Source organism: Bubalus kerabau, chromosome X (assembly GCF_029407905.1).
Source record: "Bubalus kerabau isolate K-KA32 ecotype Philippines breed swamp buffalo chromosome X, PCC_UOA_SB_1v2, whole genome shotgun sequence".
NCBI classification, from domain to species: domain Eukaryota; kingdom Metazoa; phylum Chordata; class Mammalia; order Artiodactyla; family Bovidae; genus Bubalus; species Bubalus kerabau.
Window position 1 is genome coordinate 147,613,303 of NC_073647.1, and position 25,678 is coordinate 147,638,980.

General features: G+C 41.9%; 1 protein-coding gene across 3 annotated transcripts; it reads left to right on the forward strand.

Moving 5' to 3' along the window:
* The first annotated feature begins 7,195 nt into the window (after nt 1-7,195).
* TLR7 (toll like receptor 7) lies at nt 7,196-25,352 on the forward strand. Of its 3 annotated transcripts, XM_055563264.1 has the most exons (3): nt 7,196-7,390; nt 7,771-7,871; nt 20,839-25,352. In XM_055563264.1, exons 2-3 carry the CDS (start codon nt 7,869-7,871, stop codon nt 23,986-23,988), a joined length of 3,153 nt encoding a protein of 1,050 aa, XP_055419239.1. In that variant the 5' UTR covers nt 7,196-7,390; nt 7,771-7,868; the 3' UTR covers nt 23,989-25,352. The 3 variants fall into 3 exon arrangements, with proteins under 3 accessions (XP_055419239.1, XP_055419240.1, XP_055419237.1); XM_055563265.1 differs by lacking the exons at nt 7,196-7,390; nt 7,771-7,871 and adding an exon at nt 7,467-7,740; XM_055563262.1 differs by lacking the exons at nt 7,196-7,390; nt 7,771-7,871 and adding an exon at nt 20,551-20,641.
* Nucleotides 25,353-25,678: the final 326 nt, after the last annotated feature.

Genomic DNA, 25,678 nt, shown 5'->3' on the forward strand with positions numbered 1-25,678 from the left:
TTTCCAGTGTGTAGCTGAGGTTAAGAACCTCAGCTGGTTTAATGTCACAGCCACAAAGAAACTCTCAAGTTTGGCTGGCTCTTCCTAACATGTGAGTGTATCAGCATTTATACATTTAGAAAATATAAAGAGCAGCAGAGAGTATATAAAAGAACAAAGCACCACCATTAATGCCACAAATCAGTACAAGCTAGCTCGTACATTTTGGAGAATTTAAAAATATTTTATCCTTGTTATAATTCCTATGAATAGAATTGCTCCATCAAACCAATTCCTGTTCTAAATTATAATATATTTTATGCATTTGTAGTAATAAGTCAAATTTTTTCCTAAGTCCTACAAAGTTAGCTTAGATACCCAACTGCTTAGATACCCAACTAACACAATTGGCTATATAGTACTGTACTGTTATAAGTTTATAATACTTTTCACACAAATAATACATAAAAAAACAGAAACACAATAAAACATTTTTAATCTTAAAGTATAGCACCTTGAAAAGTACAGTAGTACAGTACAACAGCTGGCATACAGGAGCTGGCATCAAGTGAACAGGCAAGAAGAAGTACTGACTGGGGGAGGAAGAGGAGGTGGGAGATGGTAGAGCTGCAGTGTCACTTACACTTGATGTTGATGGCACAGGTTCTGACTCTACTGGATTCAATTCTATCTACCCTCTTGAAAAAACTGATCCAGTGATTTCTGGGTGGTGGTGGTGGTGGTGTCTAGTCACTAAGTCATAAGACCCCGTGGACTATAGACTGCCAGGCTCCTCTGTCCGTGGGATTCTCCAGGCAAGAAGACTGGAGTGGGTAGCTATTTCCTTCTCCAGGGGATCTTCCAGGCCCAGGAATCGAACCAGGGTCTCCTACATTGCAGGCAGATTCTTTACCGACAGCTATGAGGGAAGTAACTCCTTTTCTCTAGTCATAGATGACACAGTAGCACTGGACTGCGTTCTAAACAGCTGCTGTAGCCTTTGTGTACTGTTCTACATTTGGCTCCTGTGCCTCAAAAACTAACAGTGCCTCTTCAAGTAAAGAAACTCCCCTAGTTGTGAATCTCTTTGGTTCTTCAGTTACTCCTTCCTCTAGTCTGTCTTCGTCCTTGGATGTTTAGGCATCCAATCCCATCAAGTCTTCATTAGTAAGCTCCATGTTTTGCATTTTTGAAAGTTCGCAACTTGAAGGTTTGTATCTAGGGGACTTACTGTAAATAAAATATTAGGAAGGATGATGCAAACAAGGCTCAGTGCTTGCGTATTAGGGCTTATGTATATTGAAATGCTTATTCTTAGGACCTAATACTTTAGCCACCTGATGGGAAGAGCTGACTCATTGGAAAAGACCCTGATGCTAGGAAAGATTGAAGGGAAAAGGAGAAGAGGGTGGCAGAGGATGAGATGGTTAGATAGCATCACTGACTCAATGGACATGAACTTGAGCAAACTCTGGAAGATGGTGGAGGGAAGCCTGGTGTGCTACAGTCCATGGGATCATAAAAAGTTGGACACGACTTAGCAGCTGAACAACAGCAACAGGACCCAAACACCATGAGAAGAAGCCCAAGCTAGCCACATAGAAAGTAAAAGAGCAAAAGGTCACAGCCTCCCAACTGTCCCCACTGGGGCACCAAACTTGTGAACAAAGCCATCTGACTGCATCTGCATGAGAGACCTCAATTGAGACAAACAGAAGAACAGCCCAGCAGAGCCCCAGCCAAACGACAGAAGGGTAAACAAATATAATGGTCGCTGTTTTAAGCTGAACATTTTGGAGTGGTGTGTTACACAGCAATAGATCATTGAAAGATGACCACTTATATGAATAGTTACATCACATATGGAAAATAAACTCAAAAATCATACTTTTTGTTCTTATCTGGTTAAATTGCTGAGGTCTTCACTGTTTAGATGACTTTCAGAAAGAACATGGGCAATGGAGTCGGGAAAACATGAATTACAACTGGTTTTGCATATTAGATATATGATTTCTTGGAGTATCAACTTCCTTATGGGCAAACCAGGTTTTAACAATAGCTGTCTCTCAGGTGTTTTATTCTTAGACTTTTCGAGTGATGGTGCTTCTGACTCAAACATGAAGAAATGTATAGGTGTGAGGTCACATATTTACTACAAAGCTATGTCTCTCGAATCCCAAGCAAGTGTTCTTGTCACTATACCTCACTACTAATGAATCCACTTATGAATCTACGCAAACCAGATGGTGAGAGGGATTATCTGTGATGCCCACCTGGCAAAACTGCTTCTGATTTTCCAAGGCAGCAGGCAGAACTGCTTAGCGACCACTACCTCCATAAATAGCCTTTCTCTTTCTAAGTCTTGCCCTCCAGTATCTGCATCAGGGCCTTCTTTCAAAGCACCTGACCCTTTGGACTCATCTGGTAAACTAATATTTACATGGGACCAGTCCTCAACATGAAAGAAGGTTTTTGTTGTATGAATTTGCATATCCTGTCAAGGACTTTTTCAGAACACTTTCATTTCAAGATAAAATGAAACTTACAGGACTAAGCAGAGAACTGCCTCACATTTCAGTTTAAAGGAGGAGGGGGGATGAAACAAAAGACAAGTTTAATTATGACACTGGGACTTTACAGTGCTAAAAATATACTATATACGAAGGAACTATGGAGGCTGTGTTCTGTTTCCATGTGTCCTTTATAAAGAGCACATTCATGGCATCTGCAAATTCCTAATAAAGTTTTTTATTTGAAAGACATTCATGGCTGTATCTAACTGAAAGGGTTAAAATTTTAGCCTTGTTATAAAAGTACTATGACGCTTGTCGTTAAAGTTCTTTCTCTTTTTGCTCAAGCGAGCCCTGGCTTTAAGTATGCAAGAGTGGAAACAGGCAACAGAAATTGGGGAAGCACTGGGGTCTATCACTCCCATCCTCGCCCAAATAAAGAAATGTTAAGACGTTCTACTTCTCCATGCTAGGACCACAGCCTTAGGTGGACTAGAGCAATTGATTTAGGGATTTATTTAGGTTCTCATCAGCTTTAGGAAAGTATGCATGTTGTTAAGTTTCCACCCAACCTCTTTGATGTCTACGTCTATCAAATGGCAGTGCTGGGGCTCAAACCTTGGGTTTCTGTCCCCAGCTGTATACCTGTTCACTGAGCACTCTGGATCCTGCAGAAGTCTGGCCTGCCTTTTCATTTCAGAAACTTAATCATCAGTGTTTAATTCTCTAGATGAAAGTATGACACAAAGCTTGGACTGCCAAGTAAGATACAGGACACCCAATTAAAGTTGAACTTCAGACAAACAACAAACACTCTTTTAATACCACATGTTGCAGTTTGCTACATTTACCAACCTTTTGTGGCTCAGCTGGTAAAGAATCTGCCTGCAATGCAGGAGACCTGGGATCCATCCCTGGGTTGGGAAGCTCCCTGGAGAAGGGAAAGGCTACCCACTCTAGTATTCTTTGGCTTCCCTTGTGGCTCAGCTAGTAAAGAATCTGCCTGCAATGTGGGAGACTTTGGAATGATCCCTGGGTTGGGAAGATCCCCTGGAGAAGGGAAAGGCTACCCACTCCAGTATTCTGGCCTGGAGAATTCCATGGACTGTATAGTCCATGGGTCACAAAGAGTTGGACACAACTGAACAACTTTCACTTTACCCTAAACCTTAACTACCCACCAAGGGCAGTTCCATCTTCTTTTATTTTCATCTGAAAGGAAAAAGTAGATTTTTTCCTTTCAGATGTAAAAGGGGCTTCCCAGATGATGCAGTGGTAAAGAATCCACCTGCCAATGTAGGAGACGCAAGAGAAGTGGGTTCAGTCCTTGGGTAGGAAGATCCCTTGGAGGAGGAAATGGCAGCCCACTCCAGTATTCTTGCCTGGGAAATCCCATGGACAGAGGAGCCTGGTGGGCTACAGTCCATAGGGTTACAAAGAGTCAGACACGACTGAGCATCCAAAAGGAAAAAACAAATGTGTTGAGACTTAGAAAACCAAGTAAGCAGTGTCCCAGCCAACGAGAAGCCTGTTCTTGCAAGATAAATAGAAGCACTCTATCCTCTTCATCCACAAAGAATCAGACACGATTGGAGTGACTTAGCATGCACAGCACATCCTCGTCATCCAATCGTTTCTCTTGAGCCAACTAACCTGCGGCAGCCTGGGCCCACGATGTCACCCAAATGTGGGTAGCTCATGGGGGCCACCCTGACTCCTCTCAAAATTGACTTAAGAGATTGAATTATGTGGGTTTTCATGATCACTTTCATTTTATCATCATGAAAATGATTTGTAAGTACCAATTATGGATAAGATGCTGGGGACAACACTTTCTTGACTCAAGGGGTCTGCAATATCACTGGGGACCTAGCAGACAGAATCAAAGATGAATAACAATACAAGAACACAGAATTGTATCATAATCTCTCAAGATCTTAGAGTATAAAACATGAATGCATGCCCTTACTGATCACATGGCCTCATCCCTCACTTTATAGATTAGTAAGCAGATATATTTTTTGTAGCTAAATTTTTTGATGTTTTCTTTCAGACTCTGGTGTTGTTGCTGTTGAGTTTTTGTTTGTTCTTGTTGTGCTTAGAATGGCTTTACCATATCAAGATTATATAAACATTTATCCATGGTTTCTTCTAGTATTTTTAATATTCAGTGTCTTGTTCAGTCACTTAGTCATGTCTGACCTTTGCGACCCCATGGACTGCAGCACACCAGGCTTCCCTGTCCATCGCCAACTCTCGGAGTTTGCTCAAACTTATGTCCATTAAGTCAGTGATGCCATCCAACCGTCTCGTCCTCTGTCATCCCCTTCTCCTGCCCTCAATCTTTCCCAGCATTAGGGTCTTAACATTTAAATTTTTGAGCCATATGCAATTAATTTTGATGTAAGATACAAGGTAAGACTACAGCTTAATTTTTTTCCAAACTTTAAGCCAGTTGCCCAATGTTATCTTAATATTTCCTTTTGCCATTGATGTGACTTTAATACCCCAGATGTGCATTTAAACATTTTTTTATTTATCTATTTGGCCACATGGGGTCTTAGCTGCAGCATGCGGGATATTTTGTTCTGGTGTGTTGGCTTAGATGTCCCGTGGCGTGTGGGATCTTAGTTCCTTGATCAGGGATTGAACCCATGTCCCTGGCTTTGGACGGTGGATTCTTTACCTCTGGACCACCAGGGTTGTCTCCCCATATATGCTTTTACTAAAATTTGCTGTCTCATCCCTTTCACTGATGTGCCGACACTATGCCACTGAAGCATTTAGAGATCAAGAAAAAAAATCCTCCCCTTGTTACTTTTTCTTTCTGGCTGTTCTCACTGGGGATCTTAACCCAGTCAGATCCAGTGGCTCATTTTTATAAGAGCTATCTGGTCATGTACCCTTTACTATCCAGAGGAGATAACATTTATGGATAGCATAACCCTAATCTTTGTGATAAACCAAAAATGCCTTGCTGTGACCTCTAGCCCTAATAACGATCTATTTCTCTTTATCTTTTTACATCTTCTCTGTGTCTTCCAGGTTCCTGACAAGAAAAACATGTGGCACACTCAGAATAAGAAACTGATGAATTGGGAAAAGTCACTATTCTTGATAGTGTGCACAGAATATAGGGAAATCAGAAACAAGGGTTCAGCATTTCAAGGGTTGAATCTTTACAACCCCAGGCCTAAAATGGTGAGGTGAGGAAACAGTAGAATTCACAAAGAGTGGCCCTGGAGCATCACCTGATGAGAGCCTCATTGGAGGGTTGTAGCCAACCCACAGCCTTAGAGAGGAAGGGAGCCCAGGGGTGCTCTGACCTCTCTCTGCCTTGGCCGAACTCAACCAGAAGTGTGCCAGCTAGTGATGAAGTTCATACAACTCAGCCTGCCCAGACACATAGCTGGGTAGGAAGGCATGGAGAGCGGATTCGGAGGGGCAAATAAATGGATAGGAAGCAGCCTGCGAGGTAAGGCGTCATTGACCTCTGCCCATCTACCACCCTCTTCGTTCCCAAGCGTTTCATGACAATTTTCTTCCCAAATATTTCATATTTTTTTGTTGCTCTTTTACATGGAAGTTCTATTATGCATCTGGATTAGTTACTGTCTATATGTGAGAAGGAAATGTTTATTTGGAGAAGGAAATGGCAACCCACTCCAGTATTCTTGCCTGGGAAATCCCATGGACAGAGGAGCCTGGCAGGCTACAGTCCATGGGGTCTCAAAGAGTCAGACACATCTTAGCAACCAAACAACAAAATATGTGAGAAAGCTATTAATTTTTATGTATTATTTGCATGGCAAAATGGTTTGATAAGAAGGCATTTAATTTTTGCTTGTGTGAATATCATTTACATGGTATGTGACCTGAGGAGAGTCCAGTATCTTTTCTGCATTAATTCCATTATTTGTAAAAAAAAAAAAAAAAATTTTTTTTAAGGTTAAGAAGATATTTCTTCATTCTTTTTAGTAGTCAATGAAATAATACATATTAGGCAGTTAGAACAGTCCGGTTCAAAATAAACTCCCAGTAAAGATCATTTATTATTGTATCTAGTAGTTTTTCAGCTGATCTAGGGCACTGCTCGCTTTTCAATCCAGTAGATATCACTGATGGTTAGCAACTGGTTTTCCTGTGGCACTCTTGGCAATTTTCAAATTCTCTCTGGATCGACTAGGTGGACTTTTAAACATAACCACCGATATTTTGACTCTACCCCCTAAAAGGCCCAGTAATCACTTCAGAAGGGAATGAGTCTACCAGAAACCCCACTTTGAGAAACGGTTTTACCTGACTCTGGACTGCGAGTATAGCTGCCCTCATTTCACTCAAGTGAGAGAACCAAGTCTGCCCCTGCTCAGAAACCAGAGTCCCTTTCAGCTGAGCCTAAGAGAGAACAAGGGAAATGTAGACATGTCTCAAAGATACCTGTAGAATGACGGTTCTCAGTCAGGGGCAGGGGCTATGTTACAATGTCTAGAGACATCTGTGATTGTCGAGGGGCAGTGTGGCTGGCATCTCGTGGGCTGAGGTCAGGGTTGCTGCTCTGCATCTTAAAATGCCACAAAGATGTAGCTCACCAGAAATGGCAGGAGTGCGCCAGTTGAGAAACTTCTAGAAAAAAACATCAGCCAGCCAAGTTGCTTGAATTTAGACATGAGGTTGCCCTGACTGTGGTGGTAGAAATAAAAGGAACCTGCTGCTTCTGCAAACCTCATGTCTGTGATGGCATAAATAGTCACACTCCTCCCCCTACCCCTTAACCAGTCTTTGCACTTAGAAGGTTCACGACTGGCAGCCTGGAGTCTCCATGACTTAGGTAGGTTTTCCACAGCTCATCTCTTCACCTCAGAAGACTCCAGACCTGGACTCACTCCATGCAGCAAAGAAAGGTATTTTAAACATTGGGAAAAACTCAGATCATTTAAGCACCTAGATCTGTGAGCCATTCTCAGAGAGAAGGGGAGAGAGGGGAAGGGACCCAAATAATATGCAAAAAAATTTTTTTTTAGAATCTGAAGAAGAGTTTTGGTAGTCTCAAATGTCACTTCTTTGAAGATAAAGTCAGATTTTTACAATAATGCTGGAAATGGTTTTATGGAGTGTGTCTCTCGTCTGTATATTTGGGCTTGATACTTGGACTTGAGGAAGTAAATACTATTAATAGGTGTTTTCAACAGCGTATATTAAAGCAGCCTTTCCAGCACGTTTTGAAGCATCAATCCTTTGCTGTCTTTGCAAGGTAAAGTTTGGTGTTTTCTCTTTATCTTAGTTGATGCTACTGGGTCCATCTCAGGCTGATCTTGACACCTCTCATGTTCTGCTCTCTTCAACCAGACTTCTCTGTTTCATTTTGGAAGAAGACTGAAAATGGTAAGGACAGCTAAGAGATCCCTAAAAAGTGTTATTTGTCCTTTTTTGTGGAAGAACTGAAACTGGCTAGCAAGAGAGATGTTTAAGTTATCTGTACTTCAGTTATTTACTGAGGAAAACTTTCATGATCTTTCATAACCAAGATTAATCAGGGGGGTATTGTGTAATTTCAATTAATTAAGATTAATCAATACTTGCTGTGTTCTTCTTCCTATGGACTTCCCTGGTGGCTCAGACGGTAGTAATTTCAATTAATTAAGATTAATTAAGATTAATCAATACTTGCTGTGTTCTCCTTCCTATAAGAATTAATGCATCCTGCCCTGAGGAGGAGCAAATGTTTGAATTGGGGAAATAGCTTCTATGGGTCTAACTTTTTTCACCCCACGTTTTTGGTTTTGAAAGTTAGTCGTACAGTCGTGTCCAACTCTTTGTGGTCCCATGGACTGTAGCCTGCCGGGCTCCTCCATCCTTGGAATTCTTCAGGCAAGAGTACTAGAGTGGGTTGCCATTTCCTTCTCCAGGGGGTCTTCCTGACCCAGGGATTGAACCCAGGTCTCCTGCATTGCAGACAGATTCTTTACCAACTGAGCCACTAGGGAAGCCCTCGTTTTGGGCTTTATTACCATACAAATTACTGAGGTTCCTTCGTGTTTTTCTAGCATTTGGTGGTGTCTAAACGAGTATGCAGGGGAGGGAGTGGGCAGGATGCATAGGACTAGGAATACAGGGAGCCTGGGCTCCCATGCAGTCCAAGAAAACCAGAACCGGACAGTAGATAAAGCTGTAAAAGCAGATTTTGTTCAGGAACTGTTGCAATCGGGGAAATGAGACTGCAGTATAGGACTGGGATCAGTTCCAAATAGTGCAGAGGCATGTGGGATTTATAGTCCAGGAGTGGAGTGAAGGTCAGCGGGTGGAAAATTACTAAGAGGAAACATCAGCGGTGGCAGGGCGTGGGGTGGTTCTGACTCGACCCACCTGACAGGGTTCTTGCTGAAAGCAGGCCAGGAAGATGGGGAGTGGTAGAGATGGGGTATTTGATCAGATAGCAAGGATAATGAAACTGTGGTGAGGGGCTCTTCCTAAACCAACCTAACAGGATCCTTGTGAAAAATGGCCACATGAAGACAAAAGCCCAAATATCGAGGCTGAGTCAGAGGAGCTTGACTAAAGTTTAGTCACAGAGAGACTCTGTTGTGTTCACTATCCCAGTTACTAGTGAGTGATCCTTAGGTTTATCACTTAAGCCCCCTGAAACTCAGCTTTTTTTTTATACTATAAAATGAACATTACTATGGCTCTCTAGTTGCCTTGCTGGGCCATTGTGGAGGCTCAAATAACAGATTGTATATTCAGATCCTTTGCATGTGGTGTGAGTTATTAGGCATGCCACAAAATTCATCAGAAAAAGACATCAGTGACTTCTTGCTGAAATTATTTTGTCACCCCAACTAGACACAATGGAGTACTTGTACCAGGAACCCACTCTGACTTCTAGATTGGAAGGTGGGCTCCCAGGCTCATTTCATGTCTAAGGTCTAATGAAGACTTAACCACAGGACACTGTGTGAAGAGACAGAGAAGCAACAGTGTAGAGTTTCATTTCCTAGAAACTCAGATGTCTGTTTATAGGCAAACCCAGGCCCACATCTGCCTGTGCCCCTTGAGGGATGGCGTGATAGGATTGATGGTAGTAAAGAGAGCTCACATTTATTGACTGCTTACTACAGTGAGCATTGTGCTTAGGGCTGGACGTCTCTGTTTCGATTTCACCCTCTAAGCAGCCTTGTAAGTCATAGATGAGGGAGCCGGGGCTTCAAGAGTCTAAGAGCTTGTGGTTTTGGCTGGGCAGCTCAACCCTGGAAGCCGTGCTGGAGACCCCTCTGTTCTACCTAGACCAAGCCCAGCACACACTCCTACTCAGGGCTTCAATGTGGGCTTCAAGTGCGATAATGTAGTCCTTAAGAAAAAAATTGGGATACCTTTTATAAGAAAAAACATGAAAACAGTTTTTAAAAAAAACAGAAAAGGTCAAAAAGCATAGGGAAATTATTCGATCTTATTAATAGTTATAGTTCAGACCCTTTGATATGGAAACTCCACTTCTAGAAGCTCTTCTTAAAGAAATGATCAGGGATGTCGCAAGCAATTTATGAAGGTAGTCGGTGCAGCATAGCAAAGAGAACATCTCATGTCCAGTGTTGGGAAAGGGTTCATTAACTGTGGTCCTCCAGAGACATTACTTTGCCAACAAAGGTCCGTCTAGTCAAGGCTATGGTTTTTCCAGTAGTCATGTATGGATTTGAGAGTTGGACTGTGAAGAAAGCTGAGCACTGAAGAATTGATGCTTTTGAACTGTGGTGTTGGAGAAGACTCTTGAGAGTCCCTTGGACTGCAAGGAGATCCAACCAGTCCATTCTAAAGGAGATCAGTCCTGGGTGTTCTTTGGAAGGAATGATGCTAAAGCTGAAACTCCAGTACTTTGGCTACCTCATGCGAGGATTTGACTCATTGGAAAAGAAAGACTCTGATGCTGGAAAGGATTTGGGGCAGGAGGAAAACGGGACGACAGAGGATGAGATGGCTGGATGGCATCACCGACTCAATGGACATGAGTTTGAGTGAACTCCCGGAGTTGGTGATGGACAGGGAGGCCTGGCGTGCTGTAATTCATGGGGTCACAAAGAGTCGGACATGACTGAGCAACTGAACTGACTGACTGACTGACATTAAGTAGCATGTTATATAACCATCAGATCATCTGTTTATTTATTTGTTTAATTTTGGTTTTTTGGGCTGTGCTGGTTGACATACAGGATCTTAGTGCCCCAACCAGGAATTAAACCTGTGACCCTGCATTGAGAGCCTGGAGTCTTAACCACTGGACTGCCAGGGAAGTCTCATATTTTTTAAAAGAATACTGAATGACATAAGAAAGTACTCATGATAAAATGGTAAATGGAAAAAGCAATCTAGTAGTGAAGTATTGTTTATTCCTGATGTTTTTAATGCACATACTAGATGCTTGCTAAATGGTGGTTCATCTGGAATGACAGTTTGCATGAATAGTTTTTCTCAATAGTTTCTCAATAGTTTTCTCAATAGTTTCACAAAAAAGCCCTGTATTCAAACCATTTTATAGTTGAGAAATCAGAGGCTCATGAGGGAAAGTGATTCACTAATGTCAGAGACAGCTTAGATGACAGAATAAGAACTTAAAATCAAAACTTTACTAGATGAAGCACCTGGCAGTATTGAAGTGCTTCTCACTATTTGAAATAGATACAGGAAGGGGGAGATGAGTGTTAGAGGCAACATGCCAAGATATAACAGTAGTTAAGCGATTTTACAAATAAAAACATTATTCTGCTCTTAGTTATAGCACACTCCTTCATGGCCAAACAAAGCAGTCCATTAACTAAACTAATCAAAACTGATTATTTAAAAATAGGGGAAATCATACTAAAATTAAAAGCAATCATTACAGATCAACCAACGAACCAGCATCTTTGCACCCCAAGAATAGATCATTTGTATATCTCAGAAGTCCCTCAAAGTTTAGGTTGCAATGGCAAATAATGGGTGTGGGTCATAGCCAGCCTGCCACCTGTTTTTGTATAGCCCACAAGCTAAGAGGTTTTTTTAATCTCTTTAAATGATTGAAAAAGTCAAAGGAAGTATACTGCTTTGTGACCCTTGAGTTATATTAAATTCAAATTTTTGTGCCCACAATTAGCTTTAGTATTTGCATATTTGTTTATATATTGTCTATAACTGCTTTTGCACTGCAGTGGCAAATTTGAGTAGCTGTGATACAGACCGTATGGCCTGCAAAACAAAATATTTACTGACTGGCTCTTTACTGAAAAAGTCTGCCAAGTTGACAGTTTTCCTTTATGGCAAAAAGAGGGTAGGGTATGAGGTCAAGTAAGATGTAATTTCTTCTGGTCTTTGGTGCCTGTTATGATGCAAAGTAGCTGTTGAATTTCTAATTTATATAAGACTCCTTTATATCATTTGACTCTTTTATTTTGAAAACTAGGTCTGTTGGGCTAAAATGGGAGAAAGGAAATGATAAAAAGTCTATTTTTTAAGTAAATGGGTTATGTCCTTGTACTTAATCTTTTGGTTGTTATATAATGAAACTTTGATGTCTATGGTAATTACACTTTTCAGGGGTTAGCCTATAATTAGAAATATTTCAAAAATTTGCAAAAAGGGGATATTTGGTCATTGTAAGTCTAGTAGGGAAATTCCCAGTGGAGTCTGGCCTATAAAACAATATCACATCTGTTAAGTTCCATTATTCGCAGACCTTGGTTAGCCCCTAGGGTGATATATACAATGCTTATTTAGTTATCAAACAATTCAGTGTCACGGCAACATGACAAAAGTTTACTGAATTCGAATTCAAGGATTTCCCACAATTGAGCCCCACTCCTTGTCTCTTCCTGGTCCCTGTCTCATGATTCTGCAGCCTGCCATCACTTCTGCTTTAACCCAGCCCGTCCATGTGGGGGATCCCCACTGCGCCATGGTCTGCTTTGCTTTAGTAGCTTGGCTTCAGTGACTCCCTGCACTGGAAATGCATATTCCAACACTTCCTTTTCAACTCAAGCAATGTGGCCTTTTTTTTTCTCCTGCTGTCTCATCTTGAAAATAATGGGAGGAGTATCTGAGGGCACTGACCTGTGGTCCCCTGAAGGCTGGCATGTCACAGCCCACAGAGGATGCCCAGTATGCTGGCCTTTCAGACAGTCTGTTGGGTAGATGAGCGAAGGAGGGAGCAGATCTTCTCTTAACTGAGTGTAACCGTGAGTGTTCCCTGACCTCACTCGTTCTCACCTTGAGGTCAATTTCCTTCTGTGAAGAATTTTTCTGTAGGCCTTTCATCCAACCAGATCAGGGGCTATGGAAAATTACATAATAAAGACTGCGAGGGGAATGCAGATGAAATACCGAATGGTGAAGGGTTTTTCCCTGCCACCAGGTAATCACACCTGACTTCCTCTGCCTAGAGGACTCTCTCCACCTTCCCCTCTCCCTCGCCCCACCAGCCCCTCCTGCCGGCTGCTCACCGTCTCCCCGAGAGCATCACAGCAATTGGAAGAGATTACCCACCTGCTCCTCCCCACTTATGTGCCCACCTACAGCTTCTACACCTGCCTGTCCTGCTTGACTTATGGTCTGGTTACCCACCACAGTGGAGCAGATCACCCCCAAACCCACTGGCTCGAAACAACCACTGTCCTCAAGTGTTAGGAGTGGCGGGCCCACAGGTTGACTGGGCTCAGCAAGGTGGCTCTGGCGCTGGTGTGTGTTCCCCCTCGACTTGCAGTCGATGTCAGGGGCTGGGCTCCGCCCTCACAGGTCTGGTGCCCAGATGGGCAAGCTCCGCAGCTGCAGGCTGCCCCTGTCTCTGGGTGGTCTCCCCAGCATGGCAGCTGTGCTGTCCCTGGGCTTCTTCCAAGGCTGGTGGCTTAGGACTCCAGTTCAGGTGGAGAGAGAGACAGGGAAAGATGGAGCACCGGGTGCCGTGCAAGTCTCCCACCTTGTCTGTCCCTGCCTTGGAAGTTGTGCAGTCCTACTTTGCTGCTGTCCTCCAGACAGTCCCAAAAGCCTGCCCAGCTTCTAAGGAGGTTGGAGATAGTTGAACAGTTTGCAGACTCTTATACTAAGGATGGAATTGTTAGGCTCCTTGCTAAAGCCAAATCTCTCCACTAGTGCACTGAGTCACCTCCCTGCTTCCCTCCCTGGGCTCCACACACCAGCATTCTCCCATCTCTCCTGCATTGTCATTGGTACTATTATTAATGATGGGGTTTTTGGAAAAAAGTTTTTTTCCCTCTCACCATCATTACAATGTGCCGTTATTCCTCCCATCCTCAAATAAATCCTCTTGACCCTCTTGGCCGTGGGAACTACTGCCAGCATCTTTGTTCCCCTTTGCAGGAAGCTTCTCAGAAATGCTGGCTGCCTCCAACCCCTCTTCTCATTTTCTTCCAAGAACTTGAAAGTCCTATTTGATTTGGCTTCACCTTCCAAATCTATCCAAGTATCTGGCTAGTTCTCACCACCTCTACCCCAGCCAGCTGGGGCTTTTGCTTGAATTACCATCATAGCCTTTTGACTGGTCTCCACACTTCCAACCTCACCCCTTGTTGTCTCTTTCAAGGCAGTAACCAGCATGATCTTTGTAACATGGAAGTCAGACCATGGCACTCTTTGACTTAAAAATTTGCAATGGATCGATCTTCCATTCCTTGTTGGGATGGTTGACAAGGCCCTGTAGGAACCCTCAATGTGGGACTACAGCTCCTCCCTCTTTGAATTCATCTCCTTTTACTCTCTATTCCTCCTTTGTTGCCATTTTTGTGGTGATTCCAGCATGTTTGCATCTGGGGGCCTTGGCATATATGTCTTTATTAGGAAGCTAAAGCTCAGTCTGCCTTTAAATTTATAAATCCATGAACTATGCTAGCATAGCATTACTGGATATGAATGCACACCTAAGAACTATATGATCTGAAAAGTCTCTTTTTTTCCCTCGAGTTGGTCCCACTCAAATCATAAATACCTTTTCATAATATTTGGACATTTTTATTATGAAAACTCCAAATAGCACAATATCAAAACCTTAGATGACCAAAAATCCTTTAACTGAAAAGGAAATTAACCAAGATGCATGTATATAGCATACCAAGTGCATTTGTTGGAACAATATGAAATAACTGGAAGATGATTGGTTAAAACGGAGTTTGAATCTTGGTTTGAAACTGCCTTTCTGATCCCTGTTTTCTCATCAGCAAAATGGGAATATTTGTCTTTTAAACTTCATTGTCAGGGCTCAGTGATGTAATATAAACAAAGCATCTTCTTTGGCATCTAAGAACATAATAAATACCTGGTAATTGACCATTATAAAAAAAACACACACACACACACAAATGACTGTCTGATGACTAGTCAATGTGAATTCTACATTTTCCATTTTAACAAAAAGGTGATTTACTGAGAGAACAGAACACCTGTGAGTACAAAAGCAAACAGTCCCATTTTTACCATAATTAGCTTGCTAATTGAGCATCCAAATTTACCCAGTATATTTACATGTGTAATCAGCTATGATTCATGACTAAAGCCAGGCCTATTATGGTGAATTATGTTATTTTACAAATCAAATTCCTGAAAGATGTATGTCTTTGGCAATTATTGCAAAAAAAAAATGTGGGTTATTTGTATGAAATGAAAAAACAGACCTCATATCATGCTGAATGAACACTTACATTTAAAAATAGCCTTTATTTGAAGCGAAGGTCCTAGCTTAATTCTGAAGCCATGTAGTTCCCCATGGTTTGAAAGGGGAAGTTTCCATACTTTGGGAAATTTGGGAATAAAGGACTATTTCACATTTTACAATCATCTTCTCAAACATACCTTTTCTGTTTGGAAGCCTGAAAGGTATTATTTCTCATTAACACATTTAAAAGGCTTTGTTCATTGACTCAGTTTTCTTCCTCTCCTGCTTGATCAGAACCCATCTGTGAGTTCCAGGCAGCTGGCACAGAGAGCCACGAGAAGGCTTGTCTGGCATCCAGCTTGCCTGGGCTGGGACTCAGCGACTGAATACAAGTCAGGGACAGTCCCATCCTGGCTGTGCTTGTTCCCAGGAGAGACAAATGAGTTCTGTGCTCCCACTCAGGTTTCAGGTTCCAGGGGGAAGAACTTCTGAGAAAACAGATTGCATAGGAGTCCTTCTGTAGGTCTGCTCCCCAGGGCCTCCCTTGGATACCATCCCCTTTTCTTCTGTGGCTCTTTTCCGATTTCAGACTTTGCTGGTGGCTCAGATGGTAAAGTGTCTGCCTACAATGCGGGAGACCCAGGTTCAATCCCTGGGTCAGAAAGATCTCCTGGAGAAGGAAATGGCAACCCACTCCAGTATTCTTGCCTGGGAAATCCCATGGACAGAGGATCCTGGTAGACTACAGTCCATGGGGTCACAAAGTGAAAGTGAAGTGAAGTCGCTCAGTCTTGTCTGACTCTTTGTGACCCCGTGGACTGTAGCCCACCAGGCTCCTCCTTCCATGGGATTCTCCAGGCAAGAATACTGGAGTAGGTTGACATTTCCTTCTCCAGGGGATCTTCCTGACTCAGAGATTGAACTTAGGTCTCCTGCATTGCAGGCAGATGCTTTAACCTCTGAGCCACTAGGCAAGCCCTAGTGGACAGAGGATCCTGGTAGACTACAGTCCATGGGATCACAAAGAGTCAGACACAACTAAGCGACTTCACCTTCTTCCTTCCTTCCTTCCTTCCTTGAGAAGCCCCCAGCCCTCCTGGTCCCTCCTCACCACCTTATCAAAAATCTGATCTTTGGAAAGACTTTACTGTTTGTGATCATTGAATGTGAGCCTTCCACGGGATTTTAAGAACGTTCAAAGCCTTGGTTTACTTGCCCGATATTTGTCTTGTGCTCACTAGGTGGCAGGCATCATCAGAAATGGTCAAGACAGATAAGGCCACAGCCCCTAGAGTGTTTTACCTCCTAGAGGGAGAGATGGGTGAATTGATACCTAGACTTCTGGGAAGGTAAGCCAGGAGAATTGCTGAGGGCCAGCACTGCATGCCAGATCTCCTGGCAGGCAAGTTCTATAGTTTCTGCATCTCAGTGTCCTCATTGTCAGTGAACCTATTTCTTGGGGTGAGGATGAAATAATTGGCTAAAAGCTATTGGTTGAAATTAGTGGCCCATGAGGCAACTTAGAGGTTTATAGGTGATATGATTTCTTCTCATATTTGGCAGACTTGAACTGAATTTGCTTTGAGGTAATTCCATGTGCAAGTGGAAGTTTTTGCCCAGACCGGGGCCCTGAAAACTACGACCCATGGGCCAAATCTGTCCTGTTACCTGTTTTGTGAGCTGAGAATTATTTTTTACCACCTTGATTCATTATGCTCTAAGTGGTTATTTAAGTACCCACATTAATAGCTTCAATTATGCTGGGAAAGATTGAGGGCAGAAGGAGAAGGGGACGACAGAGGATGAGATGGTTGGATGGCATCACCAACTCAATAAATTTGAGTTTGGGTAAGCTCTGGGAGTTGGTGATGGACAGGGAGGCCTGGCATGCTATAGTTCATGGGGTCGCAAAGAGTCAGATACGACTGAGCAACTGAACTGAACTGAGTCTAAAATATTGACTGTCTGGCCCTTTAGAGAAGAAGTTTGCCAACCTCTAGTCTAGACCAGCTCTGTCTACTAGAACTTTGCACAGTGGTGGAAAATGTTCCGTATCTGTGTGCTTGAATACAGTAACCACGAACCTGAGGTGACTTTGAGTGCTTGAAATATGGTTAGTGTGACTGAGAGACTGAATTTGAAAATTGCACTTCATTTTAATTCATTTAAATTGAAACAGCTACACGTGACCAGTGGCTATCACATTGGCCAGAGCAGCTTTAGACCACTTAAGTCTGAAGATTCTGTATTCCCTCAGTGTTTTTGTCTCTCAATTTAATCAACTTCCCAGAGGCTGTCTGAGTCAAGAAGAAGGCAGCACTCCTAATCAGATTTTGGGGGCCCTGGGCTGGCTTTCACTGTCTTCTAGAAAATGCTTAATGGAAAGTGCTACAAAAATGTGTGTGAACATACACTTACTTCCTCTTAAAGCTGTATCCATGACATCTGCTGTTGTTTGGGGTAAGGCAGTTGGCTTTTTCAAACCCAGAAGGCCCCAAATTAAGGAAGTCTTAATCATCTTTAGAATTCAGGCTGCAGGCAGTGAAAACCTCACTTAGCGAAGCTATGTTTCCTTCCATCCCTGCTTATAGAACTAAAACTAAAGTTAGCTTTCCAGGGCACCCAAAGCTGGTGCTCTGGGACAACCCAGAGGGATAGGATGGGGAGGAAGGTGGGAGGGGGGTTCAAGTTGAAGGGGGACACATGTACACCTGTGGCAGATTCATGTTGATGTATGGCAAAAACCATCACAATATTGTAAAGTGATTATCCTCCAATTAAAAAAAAATAAAGTTAGCTTCCCATCCCCCCTAGGCTAACTTCAGTCCTAAGGCATTTCTTTCATAAAATTGCCTGGAACAGTTAGGAGTTAATCATCACATGTCATCATTAGGAATATTGTCAAGCAATTTCCCTTTAGAGTAAAACTGCAGTTGGCCTTCTGGGAATGTCATGTAAGTATGGTGTATTGCGTATTTCAAAGTTGCTAAGACAGTAGATCTTAAAAGTTCTCATCAGAAGAAAAAAAAAAAACTTGGAACTATGTGTGGTAACTAAACTTACTGTGGTGATCATTTTGCAATATCTCAAATCATTATGTTGTACACCTAACCTACTCCAAGGAGGATTTCTTTTAACTATTTTACTGTATTTCACTGTTCATTCATTTATGCATTTATTCTTTCATTCATGTATTTTGCAAACATAATCAGCATTAAGTGCAAGACATTGTTTTACATGAGGGCAAAACCCTGCTCTCTCGAAGCTAACATTTTCATGCAAAATATATATAAAACAAATAAGCACATAAACCAGAAGCACATAAATGATCCACAGGATTATTTCTGATTGTGCTAAAGACTATGAAAGAAATAAAGCACAGTAGTCTAATACAGAGTACATATACCTCTCTCTGCCACAGTTGACTTATCTGTAAAATGGGGATAATAATAGAGGTCTACAATTCCAGAATCCCTAAACTGAAAGCTTTGTCCTAACTCAGCTGACGGTAAGCACAACTTAATCTGAACTCATTTGGAGATGAATCTTAGACCAGAACCAGATGATCTAGTGTTTGTTGTTTTTGTTCTTCTTTTTTAAATCCCACTTAGAGTGGACAATCCTGTGCTTTATTGCACAAATTTTTATGTGTTTGATTATGAGATGCTGCCCCAGATTCCAGTTGGAGTGTTACATAATATGAGGTACATGCATCACATTGCCTTCTAAAATCTGAAAAATTCTGAGTTCCAAAACACATCTAGTTGCAAAGGTTGTGGATAAGGGATCAAAGACCTGTAATGCTGCCCTCATGCGGTTAATATGAAGATAAAATGAGTGAGTTAATATATGTAAAGCACTGCAAACTTTGCCCAGCATATGCTAAATGCTATCTAAGTTAATTACTGCTCCTGTCTTTATCACTGTTATTACATGGGAGGGTGTTTAGACAAGTTGCTCAGAGATGGCCTCTCTGGGGATGTGTCATTTAAGCAGACACCCAGGGGATGAGAATGACCTGGCTGTGGGAAGAGGAGAAAGATCATTTCAGGAAGCGGGAACAGCAAGTGCCAAGACTGACTCAAATGCAGAACAGAAAACAGGCCGGATATCTGCCATGTGGTCAAAGAAGGGGGAAAGTGGTTCAAGGTCAGTGTGGTAGGCTAGAGTCAGAACATGCATGATGTAAACAATGGCAAAGACTTTGGACTTCATTCAAAACATAATGAGTGATCATTGTGGTTGATCTGATTCATGTTTATAAAGACTGCTCTGATGCTCTTGATGGATAAATTATAGAGGAGAATGGGAGTCAAGGAGACCAGGTTTGAGTCCAGTGTGATGATAGTCCAGGGGAAACCTCCTGGCAAAGTGGAGTAGGGGGTGGGAGTAGACAAGGAGAAAAGTGGACAGGTGCAAGAAAACATGTAGAAATGGGAGGAAAAGACTTAATAAAATGATAATAAATTAACAAGTGTGCAAAGATGTGTGAAGAAGCTCTTTGAACTCCTTCTTTAACCATCTTGCAGTAGAGAAAATGCTGAGGGAAAATTTTGCTTATTTATCCCCTATTAAAGGAATTAAGGGAAGTAGGCAGTAGATTTATTAGATATGAGCATGACTGGTTGATTCAGTCAGTTGAGGGGATGAAAGCATTAATTGAGCTGGAAAGCTGTTGTAGAGACCCAGGCTAGATCATCCCATGGATGAACACAGGCGAAATGAAAACCAGTGTTCTGGAGGAAAATATTGAAAGAAATTCTGAAACTTGAGAGCGAGTCTATGGTTAAACTACCCCCTATGCAAGGCAAGCTCGAGTTAATAGGGTGGTTAGTAAAACTCTTCATTATGTCCCATATTCCCTCTTAAGGTCTTTTTTGCCCAGAGTCCAGGTGTTTCTGATACTAAACATAGATGCCCAAGAATTACCCATAAGAGTAGGTTCCCACATGTCCCAGTTTGTCTGAGAGAGTCTTTGTGCCTGTAGTCTTGGCATAAATTATTAAAGCCCCTCCCCTTTCATTCCCATGAGTATCCTGTTTGATCAATTGGGGATCACCCAGGCGGTACCCTACTATATTATCCCCTTTCCTAATCTGTGTAACGTAAACCCAATGTGTAGGGAAAATGTTCATCCCCAAGTCATCTTGGAGATGATTTCCAAAAATAGTCCAAGAGGAAAATGGGCTTATAGATAGCAGTGCCAAAATATCAGGAGTTGGGTGACCATAAACAGATCAGTTAATATCGCTGAGCTGTGTCTCAGTCTGTAAAGTGTTTCCCTACTTAGCATATTAAGAAGCTCAGATGTGGGAAAGGACTCTTGTAATGTGTACCAGAGTGGGCTTAACAAGCAAATGTTAATTGCACTAAAGGTTTTCTTACCAGATGTAGTTGCATTTCAGACTTTGGCAGCATATTGACGGCTCTTCCATTGTAACATTATAAGTAACAGGGAATAGGAAAATGCTGCTTCCCCTATCTGAAAAGCGATATAACAAAAGCTAAGATGCTGAAAGCGAAATATGTAAGTTTTTATGAACCTCAGTAATTGACAACTACAGTCATGGGGTGGGGGCAGGGATGCTATTTAGACAGTTGAGAACGATAAACCTGAGCTGTTGATTTTTCAAATGGAGCAAGAGAGAGGCAGCAAACGGGAGTTTTAAATTCTGGATCTTGGTGTATTTTAAACGGGTGATTTATTCTTTCTTATACTTTCAGGTGTTTCCAATGTGGACATTGAAGAGACAGTTTCCTATCCTTTTTAACATGATCCTAATTTCTGAACTCCTTGGGGCTAGATGGTTTCCTAAAACTCTGCCCTGTGATGTCACTCTGGATGCCCCAAATGCCCATGTGATTGTGGACTGCACAGACAAGCATTTGACAGAAATTCCTGGAGGTATTCCTGCCAATGCCACCAACCTTACCCTCACCATTAACCACATAGCAGGCATCTCTCCAGCCTCCTTCCACCGGCTGGACCATCTGGTGGAGATCGATTTCAGATGCAACTGCATACCTGTTCGACTGGGGCCAAAAGACAACGTGTGCACCAAAAGGCTACAGATTAAACCCAACAGCTTTAGCAAACTCACGTATTTAAAATCTCTTTACCTGGATGGAAACCAGCTTCTAGAAATACCTCAGGATCTTCCTCCCAGCTTACAGCTGCTGAGTCTGGAGGCCAACAACATCTTTTTGATCATGAAGGAGAATCTAACAGAACTGGCCAACCTAGAAATACTCTACCTGGGCCAAAACTGTTACTATCGTAACCCTTGTAATGTTTCATTTACTATCGAAAAAGATGCTTTCCTAAATATGAGAAATTTAAAATTGCTCTCCCTAAAAGATAACAATATCTCAGCTGTCCCCACTGTTTTGCCATCTAGTTTGACAGAACTCTATCTTTACAATAACATCATTACAAAAATCCAAGAAGATGATTTTAATAACCTCAGTCAACTACAAGTTCTTGATCTGAGTGGAAATTGCCCTCGTTGTTATAATGTTCCATTTCCTTGCACACCCTGTGAAAATAATTCTCCCCTACAGATTGATCCAAATGCTTTTGATGCATTGACAGAATTGCAAGTCTTACGTCTACACAGTAACTCTCTACAGCACGTGCCCCAAAGATGGTTTAAAAACATTAACAAACTTAAAGAACTAGATCTTTCCCAAAACTTCTTGGCCAAAGAAATTGGGGATGCCAAATTTTTACATCTTCTTCATAACCTTGTCAACTTGGATCTGTCTTTCAATTATGATCTTCAGGTCTACCATGCAGTTATAAATCTATCAGATGCATTTTCTTCACTGAAAAAATTGAAAGTTTTGCGAATCAAAGGCTATGTCTTTAAAGAGCTGAATAGTTTAAACCTCTTCCCATTACATAATCTTCCCAATCTTGAAGTTCTTGATCTTGGCACTAACTTTATAAAAATTGCTAACCTCAGCATTTTTAACCAATTTAAAACATTGAAATTCATAGATCTTTCAGTGAATAAAATATCACCTTCGGGAGATTCACCTGAAGGTGGTTTCTGCTCTAACATGAGAACTTCTGTAGCAGGCCATGGGCCTCAGGTCCTTGAAACATTGCATTATTTCAGATATGATGAGTATGCAAGGAGTTGCCGGTCCAAGAGCAAAGAGCCTCCTTCTTTCTTACCTCTTAATGAAGATTGTTATATGTATGGGCAGACCTTGGACCTTAGTAGAAATAATATATTTTTTATCAAGCCTTCTGATTTCCAGCATCTTTCTTTCCTCAAATGCCTAAACTTATCAGGAAATAGCATTAGCCAGACGCTCAATGGAAGTGAATTTCAGCCTTTAGTGGAGTTGAAATATTTGGACTTCTCTAACAATCGGCTTGATTTACTCTACTCAACTGCATTTGAGGAGCTACACAACCTGGAAGTCCTAGATATAAGTAGTAACAGCCATTATTTTCAATCAGAAGGAATTACTCACATGCTAAATTTTACCAAGAACCTCAAGGTTCTGAAGAAACTGATGATGAACTATAATGATATTGCTACCTCCACCAGCAGGACCATGGAGAGTGAATCTCTTCAAATCCTGGAGTTCAGAGGCAACCATTTGGATATTTTATGGAGAGATGGTGATAACAGATACTTAAAATTCTTTAAGAATCTGCTAAACTTAGAAGAGCTAGACATCTCTGAAAATTCTCTGAGTTTCTTACCTTTGGGAGTTTTTGATAGTATGCCTCCAAATCTAAAGACTCTCTCCTTAGCCAAAAATGGGCTCAAGTCTTTCAGTTGGGAAAAACTACAGAGTCTGAAGAATCTAGAAACTTTGGACCTCAGCTTCAACCAGCTGAAGACTGTCCCTGAGAGATTATCCAACTGTTCCCGCAGCCTCAAGAAACTCATACTTAAGAATAATCAAATCAGGTGCCTGACGAAGTATTTTCTCCAAGGTGCTTTCCAGTTGCGACATCTGGACCTCAGTTCAAATAAAATTCAGGTTATCCAAAAGACGAGTTTTCCAGAAAACGTCCTCAACAATCTGAACATTTTGTTTTTGCATCACAATCGATTTCTGTGCAACTGTGATGCTGTGTGGTTTGTCTGGTGGGTTAACCATACTGAGGTGACTATTCCTTACTTGGCCACAGATGTGACTTGCATGGGACCAGGAGCACACAAGGGCCAGAGTGTAGTCTCTCTGGATCTATATACCTGTGAGTTAGATCTGACTAACTTCATCCTGCTCTCACTTTCCATATCAGCAGTTCTCTCTCTGATGATGATCACAACAGCAAACCATCTCTATTTCTGGGATGTGTGGTATAGTTATCATTTCTGTAAAGCCAAAATAAAAGGGTATCGACGTCTGATATCACCCAATTCTTGCTATGATGCTTTCATTGTATATGACACTAAAGACCCAGCAGTGACAGAGTGGGTTTTGGACGAGCTGGTGGCCAAATTGGAAGACCCGAGAGAGAAGTGTTTTAATTTATGTCTTGAGGAAAGGGACTGGTTACCAGGGCAGCCTGTTCTGGAAAATCTTTCCCAGAGCATACAGCTTAGCAAAAAGACAGTGTTTGTGATGACAGACAAGTACGCAAAGACTGAAAATTTTAAGATAGCATTTTACTTATCCCATCAGAGGCTCATGGATGAAAAAGTGGATGTAATCATCTTGATATTCCTTGAGAAGCCCCTTCAGAAGTCCAAGTTTCTCCAACTCCGGAAGAGGCTCTGTGGCAGTTCTGTCCTTGAGTGGCCAACAAACCCACAGGCTCACCCGTATTTCTGGCAGTGTCTGAAAAACGCTCTGGCCACAGACAATCACGTGACCTACAGTCAGGTGTTCAAAGAGACGGCCTAGCCCTTCTTTGCCGAATGTGACTGCTACCAAGGAGAAGCGTGGCTGCCTTGATCGGCTCACCCATGTGTTGCCAGAAGAGCATTTTAAGATTCTTCAAGCCCTGGGATTGCCCATATTGGAGAGGAGTCATCAATACATGACAAAGGAAGTGGAAAAATGGGATTTATATAAGCATCAAGTCATCTTTCTCAGCTCTCTCTGTCTCCATTTGCACTTGAGTCTTTGTCTTCTGCCCTTGCATAAAATACTGTTGGGAGAAGAGTGGCAAGTAGAGGATGTGGGACTTTGATTCTCATGTAATTGTGATTATTTCACATACACACAGTCACCAAGAACTGCACTTCTACCCTTAAGAGGCACTGGTATGTATAGAAACAGGGTTAAAAAAAGGCTCAGAGCTGCTTATATGGCATTAAAATGTACCAGTTAATTAGTGGTAAAAATAAAGACACAGTTAACTCTTCAGCCAATTGACTCAACCATCTAGTGCCCCGTTCTGTGCAGACCAAGTGTTGGCCCCCAGCAGGTGGTTGCAGCTCAAGTGCTCCTTGCTCTTTCTCTCCTGGGCCTGTTATTGGGTTCTTTGGGGAAACAAAAACATCTTTGTCATCAATGGACATAGTCTACTTACAAGTGGGAGAAGAATAAAGCGCTCTGTATGCGAAGTCATGCTCTTTACTTTTGATGATAATTTACCTGCTTAAATATGGCTCTGGACTAAATGTTTCTCTCCCCCCAGGTTCGTACGTTGAAACCCTAATATCCCAATGTGATGGTGTTGGGAGGTGGGGTTTTTAAGAACTGGTTAGGTCATGAGACTGGAGCCCTCGTGATGGGATTACTGCCTTAGAGGAAGCAGTCAGGGGACTAACTTGCTGTGTTCCCACTGTGTGAGGGTATGGAGAGAGGCTGCCAGTCTATAACACAGAAGAGGACCCTCAGCAGAACCAGATCACGTTGGCATTCTGATCTCCTCCAGACTGGCTTCCATGCTTCAGACTTGTTAGAAATAAATGTTTGTTCTTTAAGCCATGCAGTTTGTGATGTTTTGTTACAGCAGCTGAGCTAAGACAGATTTTTTTTATCTGCATGGAAAAGTACTGTTTCCAAAGAAAAGTTGCCTCATCCAATGATCTTTCAAACTGCTTTATTAACTAATACTGCATACTTGTAATTATCTGAAAACTTGATCCATCAACATCAGACAGCTTTGATGATAAACTCTAAAGGAGAACCCCAAGAGAATATATTTATTTAGAGTTAGCAAGCAGGGATGACAGTCACATGGATTCCTTTAAATTTGGAGGCTGGGGGAGGAACAGAGGTTTACCACCATTAACACTGAGAAAGCTTCAGTCTTGAGCTTTGGCTTCAGTACTCAAAAAAAAAAAAAAATAAAATAAACCACCAGAAAGAACCAAGATGTTCTGAAGACACACATACTTTCTAAGTGTGTATAAATTTGCATGAGTCCAAAGTCTGAAATGTGACCTGTTTGTTTTTATTTCATGAAATAAGTTATCTACAGAGGTGTCTGTGCCCTTTGGAAGATAGCTTCAAATCCCAGACTTCAAATTATCTGGGAGATAACTGTGTTTTCTTCATATATGGAAAAGACAAAGGTTTTACTCTGAGGATGGCTATATGTATTATTTCCAAAGGACATGTAATCAATAAGGGTCACAAACTC